At 54.6% G+C, this 9,238-nt stretch overlaps 1 protein-coding gene across 2 annotated transcripts; it reads left to right on the top strand.

Annotated features, from left to right (window-relative positions):
• The first annotated feature begins 1,642 nt into the window (after positions 1-1,642).
• Positions 1,643-7,096, top strand: Tlx1 (T cell leukemia homeobox 1). 2 transcript variants are annotated; one of them, XM_090346908.1, is made up of 3 exons: positions 1,643-2,219; positions 4,327-4,528; positions 6,790-7,096. In XM_090346908.1, exons 1-3 carry the CDS (start codon positions 1,643-1,645, stop codon positions 7,010-7,012), a joined length of 1,002 nt encoding a protein of 333 aa, XP_090203034.1. In that variant the 3' UTR covers positions 7,013-7,096. The 2 variants fall into 2 exon arrangements, with proteins under 2 accessions (XP_090203034.1, XP_090203033.1); XM_090346907.1 differs by having other exon boundaries at positions 4,291-4,528.
• Positions 7,097-9,238: the final 2,142 nt, after the last annotated feature.

Genomic DNA, 9,238 nt, shown 5'->3' with positions numbered 1-9,238 from the left:
GTTGAAGTCATTCATTTATATTCATTTATTGGTTGAAGCTGTATGGAGGGGTAGGGTAGGGAGCAGAGATGAGTAAACTACTTTCTGACTTGAAGAAGACCTCTTCAGGTGGGAATAGTAGACATGGGTAAAACAAATAGATGAGATTTGATAAGCAGAATTTGAGCTGCTCCATTCTAGCATCTTGTCTGGTAGAGACAGGCCTTCTCATAAGGTAGAATCTGAAACTGACCTGGAGTAGACTTTTCATTATAACCATGCCTTTCTCTGAGTTTGTCTCCTAGCTGGGAGCAGATCTTTCCTTACTGGAGAAGGGAAAGAGAGGAAGCAGAAAAAGGGAGTTTCCTCCTTTTCACTTGGGCTCTCAGCCAGGCAGCCACAGGCAAAACTTTGAAAAGGCCTAAATTTGTCCTGAGTGTACTTCCCTCATCCTAGTCCCACATCCCCCCCCCCCCATTCCTTAAATCCCTAGGCCTCCTTCCCAAGATTCCAAAATGATAAAATAACTACTTCCCCTCCAGGCAGTTCAAAGGCTTCTTGCTTGGAAAAAAGCTGGCCCTGGGCTAGTTGCTAGGTAAAAAGCAAAGCAAAGCAAAGCTCTTAGATTCATTCAGACGCTAAGACTGAACTGCTTCTTCAGGCATCTTTTTATCTAAAAGGAAAGGGGCATATGAAGGAATGGGCATTCTGGCAGCAAATCCCTAACCAATTCTCCTAACTTGTGCCTAAGAAGGAAGCCTTTCTTTATTAATTTCTCCAAAGAGGCTGAGTTTGGAGTGGCTGCTGGGTTTTGTTCACAGGCCCTGTTTCAAGGACAAGCCTGAACTCACCATCCTGCCTCGGGGCCTGGGCTCCATACCTGGGAGTAGACAGTCTTCTACCTTCTAACAAGCTGGACTTGAAGTTGGAGTAAATCGCCTAGTTGAGTGATAGATGTCTCCCAGCTGAGCCCTTGGGGAGATTCTCCAGTTGGGCAGGACACCAGGTCCCCAGAGGCCTCGTGGGCTGCCCTCCTTTGCCCCAGTTCATACTGAGGGGCATCTCCTGCCAGACAGGAAGTGGGGAGAGCGGAGAGGGAGGAGGGGGGACCGAAAGGACTCTCTTTCTTCCTTGGGTCCAGATCTGGGAATGGCCGATTCGAGTTCTTTTTCTTCTTTTAAGCTTTCCTTCGCCGCTCCATCTTCTCTCTGCAGGAACTGCGTCTATCCGTGGTCTCTGTCCCTCCGTGTTCGGCTCCTGCATCTGTCTGGGCTCTTCGCCTCCCTCCCCCCCTCCTTTCCCCTCCCCCGCGCTGTCATTCACCCCGCTCCTCTCTGCGCACAGCCAATGGAGAGACCCGGCCGAAACGGCGAGGCTCTCTCGCTCAGGGCTTTTTCGCCCGGTGATTGATGTCCCAGAGTCAACAGCAAGCCAGCGGCAGGAGAAGGGAAGGAGAAGCCAGAGAGGGAAAGAATACTGCACCCCGTCTCTCCCTCCCCTCCCCCCTACTTTAGCCTCTCTGCGCACTTCGCCTCCAAGTCTCAGCGCAGCCAGAAGCCGCTGTAGCCTGGGCGCCGCGGCTCCATTACCCCCAGTAGTCAATTGCGGACCGGCGCCGCCGCCCGGGCCCCCCCCCCGCGGGGGTCCGGGGCCCCCGGTCAGCATGGAGCACCTGGGCCCACACCACCTCCACCCCGGCCACGCGGAGCCCATCAGCTTCGGTATCGATCAGATCCTCAACAGCCCGGACCAAGGCGGCTGCATGGGGCCCGCCTCGCGCCTCCAGGACGGAGAATACGGCCTTGGCTGCTTGGTCGGGGGCGCCTACACTTACGGCGGCGGAGGTTCGGCGGCCGGGGCGGGGGCCGGGAGCGCGGGAGCCTACAGCGCCGGCGGCCCCGGCGGCCCCGGCGGCCCGGCCGGCGGCGGCGGCGGCGCCTGCAGTATGGGCCCACTGGCAGGCTCCTACAACGTGAACATGGCCTTGGCGGGCGGCCCCGGTCCCGGTGGTGGCGGCGGCGGCGGGGGCGGCGGCGGCGGGGGTGCGCTGAGCGCTGCGGGGGTGATCCGGGTGCCCGCGCACAGGCCGCTGGCAGGAGCGGTGGCCCACCCGCAGCCACTGGCCACCGGCTTGCCCACGGTGCCCTCGGTACCTGCCGTGCCGGGCGTCAACAACCTTACCGGCCTCACCTTTCCCTGGATGGAGAGTAACCGCAGATACACAAAGGACAGGTTCACAGGTGAGTCCGGCCCGCGCGCGCCGCGCCTGGCCGCGGCTCGGGCTCTGCGCTACCCCTCTCCCGCTCGGGGGACCCCCCCCCCAGCCCTTCCTGAGAGCCGGGTCGCCCAGCGCACCTCCGAGCTTCCCCCAAGTTCTGCCGCCCGGCTGGCTGTTGGCTCCTAGAATAGCCATACTCAGAGTTCTGGGTCCCTCCGAGTCTCCTCACGGATCCCCCATTCCGAGAACCATTCCGTGGTCTCCTCTGGGGACCTCAGGCCCTGTCAGGCCGAGGGAAGAGGGTTGTAGATTTGGGGCTACCTTCCATGGACATCCGAGGCTTTGAAGGGTTCTCAGAAAAGCATTGCGATTGTGAGCACAAGGCTTCTTTTTTCTTCTTCGATCACATCTGCCGTTTTCTCGTTGAGGCGGAGATGCTCAGAATCAGATACAAGAACAGGTTTTCTTACACGCACTTTGGTGTCCCAACTCTGATACTCATAGCCTTGCCAGGCCCACCACCAGCCCTTGCGGAGAAAGAGCTCCGAGGTCCCTCTTCCCAGACTGTTGGCTTCCTCTAGGCCGGTAGCAGCACTCAGCTGAGCTGCCCGGGACAGCTTACTCTTTATTCAGTCTCAGCTCAGAGTCCTTCCCCCTGGCACAGCCCAGTTTTCCTGGAGTTAATAATGTACCCGCCTGGACTACCGACCCGTGGTAGCGAACACTGGGGACAGAGGTGCACTAGGGGGCAGCTGGCTGAGTCCCTCTAGACTCCTTTCCTCACGGCTTCCATGGCTCCCGCTTGCGCTCTCTGCACTCAGCTTCAGCCCAGGCACAGACCCCCCCCCATCTCACCTCTCATTCCCCTCATTGTTCATTAAATCTGAGACCACACTAGGCCTTCCAGGCCCCCATACGGGGCATGGCAACTGCTCCTAGCCAAGATGAGGTTCTGGGAGCAGTCCCTTTGGGGCTAGGCTTTGACTCCCACAGCAGACTTCAGAAGGTCTAACTTCCAAAAGGGGTGTGTGTGTTGTGTGTGTGTGTGTGTGTGTGTGTGTGTGTGTTCATGTATGTGCGATGGGAAAAGCTTGGACTAGATCAGGCTAGGCGACCCTCAGGTCCTCTGCTCCAGTTGTGCCTGGAAATTGTGCCTGGAAATTGTTCCTGGAGACTCTGATCAAGCTCTGGGACCATACTGAAATGAGGCTGGCCCTCAGCCGAGGCAGACAGCTGCTCAAGGTGGGCTTCCTGAAAGCTCCCTTCCCCCCATCTCAGTGCCCCAACCCAAATCCTCTCAGGCCTGAGGACGCAGGATCTGGTATCTAGACTTTACTCTCCTGCCTAGGCCAAGCAGTCCTGAAATGCTCTGCCATATAAACAAATAAGTAAACAGATAATCACAAGCACAGACCCCTGGTGCTGGGGGCAGTGTATGTGTATACATGTGTGTGCATGTACCCACATCGTGTGTGTGTGTGTGTGTGTGTGTGTGTGTGTGTGTGTGAAAGGTCCAAACACAGGGCCTACTCCAAGCTACAGCCAACCCTAGTCCGGTGTTGGACCTGAAGTAGGTTCTAAGGGAGTGTAAGTGTGTAGCCTTCTTTTGCCCCCTGTGCTTCTGTTTGCCTAAGTGTGCCTATCTGACCATCTGTATGTTTGTATGTTGTGTCTGTGTGGAGCAGTGATCGAGGCTTGGGTCTGGAGCCACTCACAGACACTGGTTACCCCCAGCCTCCTATTGTTGAGCCTCCCTTCAAAGCCTAGGCCCAGGGCCCCAAGGCTGTGAAGGCCACGACTACGCTTAGACGTCTTTCACCGCCCCTGGATGTGGAGAGCTCTGGCAGCACCGAGGCAGTTGGAAAGCCTGGGGCTAGTGAGACCTCCATAGTGATGGCTGTAGTGGCGTCTGTCTGGCGGGCAGGCGGGAGCTCTTCCGGCTGCGGGTTTAGAACTGAGGGCTAGCGGGAGGTATCACAGGCTTGCTTTTAGGGGTGCAGCCGCGGCGCTCATTGATTCGCGGGTAGTCGGGCCTGGGACGCCTCCTGACGCTCTGCCGCTTGCCTCTGCCGTCTGTCTGTCTCCCGCTCCAGTGGCCCTCTCACCCTTCACTGTAACACGCCGTATAGGTCACCCCTATCAGAATCGGACGCCCCCCAAGAAGAAGAAGCCACGCACGTCCTTCACACGCCTGCAGATCTGCGAGCTGGAGAAGCGCTTCCACCGTCAGAAGTACTTGGCCTCGGCGGAGCGCGCTGCCCTGGCCAAGGCGCTCAAAATGACCGACGCGCAGGTCAAGACGTGGTTCCAGAACCGGCGGACAAAGTGGAGGTGAGCATGCCGGGCCTGCCCGCCCGTCTGCCCGCCCTGGGGCACCGTCTCGGGTCGCTCAACGCTCTGTCGAGGTGCACACCTCCCTCCGCCGGCTGGCTGCTTTCTCCTGGGTTCTGCAAGGTTTTCGGGGAAAACTAAACGCCGTCAAAAGCCAGAGAATAGTTCAGTGGGGCCAAGTGCCCGGCTTTCGGGCGTTGTAAGCAGCCCGAAATGTGCCCATTTGGATGCGGCCGCCGGGGCGCTGTAAGACCCTGGGCAAAGCAGGCGTGTTAGGACAATCTATACAATCCGGAGTTCAGGGCTCATTCACTGAATATGTAAAGGTTTTTTGAATGTCCAAACTCGTTCAGTGGGGCGAAATCCCTCTGTTCCTGGAACTGCAGACAGAATGGCCCTGCGCTTTGTTTCTGCGCTCCAGCCGGACTCCTGGCAGACGGTGCCCACCCCCAGGCCCAGGGTTGGCCCTACCGACTGCTTCTTCCCCAGGCACCCGGCCTCTGGCCGCGGTCCCCCGCCCTGCAAGGGCAAAAATCAATCCGCGCCGGCTGTGGCGAGGTTTCTCGGTCCCACTGAAAGGGGGATCAATTAGGAGCAGATGGGTGTGCGTGAGAGATGTGTTTCCCTTCTCCTGACACACACCCACAACTACACTCACTATACACTCATTTAAACGTTTTTCACGTGCACAGACTTCAGCTTCTCTAGTTTTCGTTTTCTTTTCTTCTCCTGCCCTCCCAAACATGAAGGAGCCCACACACTACTTCCAGGCAGTCTTACTCTCCGTACAAACTGGCAGTTTCTCCAAATACACCTCCTCGCACCCCTGCGTGCTCTCTTCTGTGTGGCCGGCGCTCCGGGTGCCATACACAAGCAGCAGCGAGTTTCTCCAGCTCGCCCAGGCCCCGGGTGGGGGAAGCGCTGAAGTCTGGACGAAGTCGGAGGCGCCGAGCAGGGCGGGCCTGGGGCGGGAGGAAGGAATTGGAGTTTCCTCTTTTTCTGAATGAAGGCAAGGAATCTGCCTGGGATTCCGCCTTGAGGGCCACAAAGGAAACTGGGCAATGAGTCTACTGCCCCCTCCCCAACATTCCTGCTGCTGGGGAAGGGGTGGGGAACGCCACAGCTTCAGCCCCCTGAGGAAAACTAGTAAAAGAGGGAGCATAGGCTAGTTGGGAGGGGTCGCTGGTATTTCAAACCCACTGTGGGTGGTAGCCAAGGAGAGGGGAGCAGCCCACGCAGGCCCTCCACTTCTAAGTGTGTGTGGGACGAAAGGGCAGAAGCTGGCAAAGAGAAACTGAAACACAAAGGGGCAGGACAAAGATTCGCCTTCCAGGAGTGAGGGGAAAGGAAGAAGAAGAAGAAAACACAGGTAGACTGAACAATTCTTATGCGTAATAAAAGACAGGATTGGATGGTTTAAACCACCATTTTTGTTTCAAATGCTTTCACTTAATTAATAGAGTAGGAAGGTGGGAGGGAGAAAAAAAAAGGAGCACTAAGACTGGAAGATGGAAGTTAGAGAACCATTCAGGGGCAGCTTGAAATGCCGGGCACCGAGGGAAGATGAGAGGTAAAGACACAGCAGCGGGGGCGGGCGGACTGGCGAGCCGAGCCGGCCTGCGGCCGCCGCTGCAGGAGGCCCTCGCAGGATTCACGCGGCTTCATCGATCGCCTACAAATTGCTTCTGGAGGCCTCGGGGACTCCCATTAGGTCTGTCCACCTTAGAGACAGACGTTTGATCTCAATTGACAGGGTGGAGGGGGGCGGCATTAAATGGAATATGTGAGTCACCGCCTCCCAAGACCGCCTTAGAGGAAGCTGGGGGATCTGGAGGGAGCCCTGTCAGGGCACAGGCTTGGCTCTGGAGATCTGGGGCCTGGGAGAGATTCCCAGAGAGAAAGGCAATATATGTCTGCTGCCCCTGGCTTCTGTGTCCTAGGCTCAGGGTAGCATCTATCTGATCTCCCTAGGGGCTGGGGAGAGGCTGAATGTCAGTCTACTGGGTGGGGGTGGAGGCCAGGCAGTTTGGGCCTGGGGAGTGCTCCCCACTGCTCCTCTGAGACACTTACTTCACTTTTGAGGACTCTAATCTCTAAATCAGGTTCCCCAAGAGAAAGGGATGAATTAAAGGGTTCGCACTGGACCCGAGGCTGCTGAAAGCAGCCAGTGTTTCAGTGTTTGTGAGTGGAGGCAATCTGCCTGGAGCATGCGCTGGAGCCGGGTTGGCGTCTCCGCTGTTAACAGCTTGTTCCCGGTGCAGGAGACAGACCGCGGAGGAGCGAGAGGCTGAGAGGCAGCAGGCGAATCGCATCCTTCTACAGCTACAGCAGGAGGCCTTCCAGAAGAGCCTGGCACAGCCGCTGCCCGCGGACCCACTGTGCGTACACAATTCGTCACTCTTTGCCCTGCAGAATCTGCAGCCGTGGTCTGATGACTCCACCAAGATCACCAGCGTTACGTCGGTGGCATCCGCGTGCGAGTGAGCCGACCCACGTCATCCTGCAGAACCCCAGACCCGGCGAGGGGCTACTGAGGCCTGGAAGCCAGGCCTCTCCCCTCCTCCCCCATCTGCCTCGAGGGGAACGGGAGCATCGCACTCTATTGCGCTGCCCCCACCCCTTCCACGGCTCTTGCAGACCTTGTTCTGACTTCCATGGAAAAGAAGAAAAGAGTGCTGGGGACTGGAGTACTTAACCTTTTCCCAGAAGCCTGTGCCATGCCATATCCACTGGAACTATTCACAGTCCTCTCAGTTTCCTCTATTTTGTTTTATTTTGATTTTTAACGTGGGACCCAGAGAGAACAAGGTCAGGGGTGGAAAAGCTTCTGGGATCCCCAGGGATGCCATCTAAACTTTTTCTGGGAAACTCTTCTCCAACCTGCTCCTTACTGTACACATGGACACCCATAAAGCCACACAGAGGTGATGGAAGTGTCCCTTCTGACCATCCCCAGGGCCATGTACCAGGGCCTGTGGTAAAATGTCATGCCACTCACCATTAAACACAGGCCAAGGTGACCCAGACTCATTCTGAGCAGCATGGCCTAACCCCTCTCCACAAAGGCCAAGGCCACACTGTGACACAGCCTCACTTGACCTGCTAGGCTCACAACACACATCCCAGTCACATCCAGGTACACACAGCCTGGTTTCCACACAAACTCAACCTGTGTCTCCAAATCCTGTTTGTAGGGAGAGTTTAAGTTATGCACTTATAAGGTGTTTTCTGTGTAACCATTTTATAAAGTGCTTGTGTAATTTATGTGGAAAAAAATAAAAAACTCTCCAGATCTGGAGTCAGGGCTGTCTGCTCCTCCCCTGTCTTGCAAATACTTGGGCTTATTATAAGTTGGAGTTTCAGGAGCAGCTTTAGCTAACTGAACTGGAGGAATAAGGGTGTAGGTAGGGCCTGTGAACTCTGGAGAGAGGGATAAAAAGAAGTCAGGCAGAGAGAAGGCAGAGCTGTGGAATGCAGAATCTCCTGGGATTGTTAGTGTTTGAAAGCTTGTGGAAGGATATCTTTGGCTCTGAGAGTTGTGTGTGTGTGTGTGTGTGTGTGTGTGTGTGTGTGTTTATAGTAGTGTGAATAATCAAGACATTAATGATGGTGAGTGTTTATAATGATGTTTAGGCGTGTATTTAATGTTTGTCATTCTTGCTTATGATTGTTTCTGCTTAAATTGCCCAGCTACTTTTGATTTGCACTGGTAGTACAGGGCTCAACTCTGTAATCCTAGCTACTCAGGAGGCTGAGATCTGAGGATCTTGGTTCAAAGCCAGCCTAGACAAAAAAGTCTGTAAGACTCCAATTAATCATTAAAAAAAAAAAGCTGGATATAAATCTGTGCCTCAAGTGATAGAGTTCTAGCCTGGAGCACAAAAAGCTCAGTGACAGTACCTAGGCCTGAGCTCAAGACCCAGGACCACCTTGCAAAAGGGTAGGTGTGTGTGTGTAAAACCATGCATAAATGTGAATGCCTTTGGGAAAAATTGTGTTATCACCCTTTTGTGATTGTATAGTAATTGTATTAATGTTTTTGAGAGTAGATATTAGTTTCTGTTATGAGTGCAGATATGATTGCATATCATCTTTAACTGTGTGTGAGATATACTCATGTGAGCCATGTGTTTTAATCATAATATTAACAGAATGTAATCGGGAGAGTGAATGTGGTAGAGAGCGTGAATGACTGTGGGATTATGTCACGTTGGGTGTGTGTGGTTGTGAGTTGATGTACACAAGCACAGATGATATACAGTAGTTTGGAAGTCTAAAGTGGTCCCTCACATTGTGAAGGAACAGCCTTTTCCAGGAATTCTGGGAGCCTACCTTTCCCAGTAAGCTGCACAGACTGGGTATACATAATTCAGAATTCAGGGCTGGGAGCATGGCCTAATGGTAGAGTGCTTGCCTAGCATACATGAAGCCCTGGATTCCATTCCCCAGTACTACATACCCAGAAAAAAGCTGGAAGTGGCACTGGGGCTCAAGTGGTAGAGCACTAGCTTTGAGAAAAACTATGGAAAAGTGTTCAAGCCCTGAATTCAAGCCCTAGGACTGGCAAAAAAAAAAAAAAAATGAGAGCCAGAATTATCTCTGGTGTTCTACGTGGGACTGTGAGACTCCCACCATCATCTCACCTTACAGGAAATATACAGAAGTAACTTCCTGAGGAGCCTCTGATCAGAGACACAGTACACGCACTCC

Source organism: Megascapheus bottae, chromosome 15, assembly GCF_031878675.1.
Source record: "Megascapheus bottae isolate mThoBot1 chromosome 15, mThoBot2.hap1, whole genome shotgun sequence".
NCBI classification, from domain to species: Eukaryota; Metazoa; Chordata; class Mammalia; order Rodentia; family Geomyidae; genus Megascapheus; species Megascapheus bottae.
Note: the sequence above shows the minus strand (reverse complement) of the source record. Positions and strands in the feature narration are given on the sequence as shown.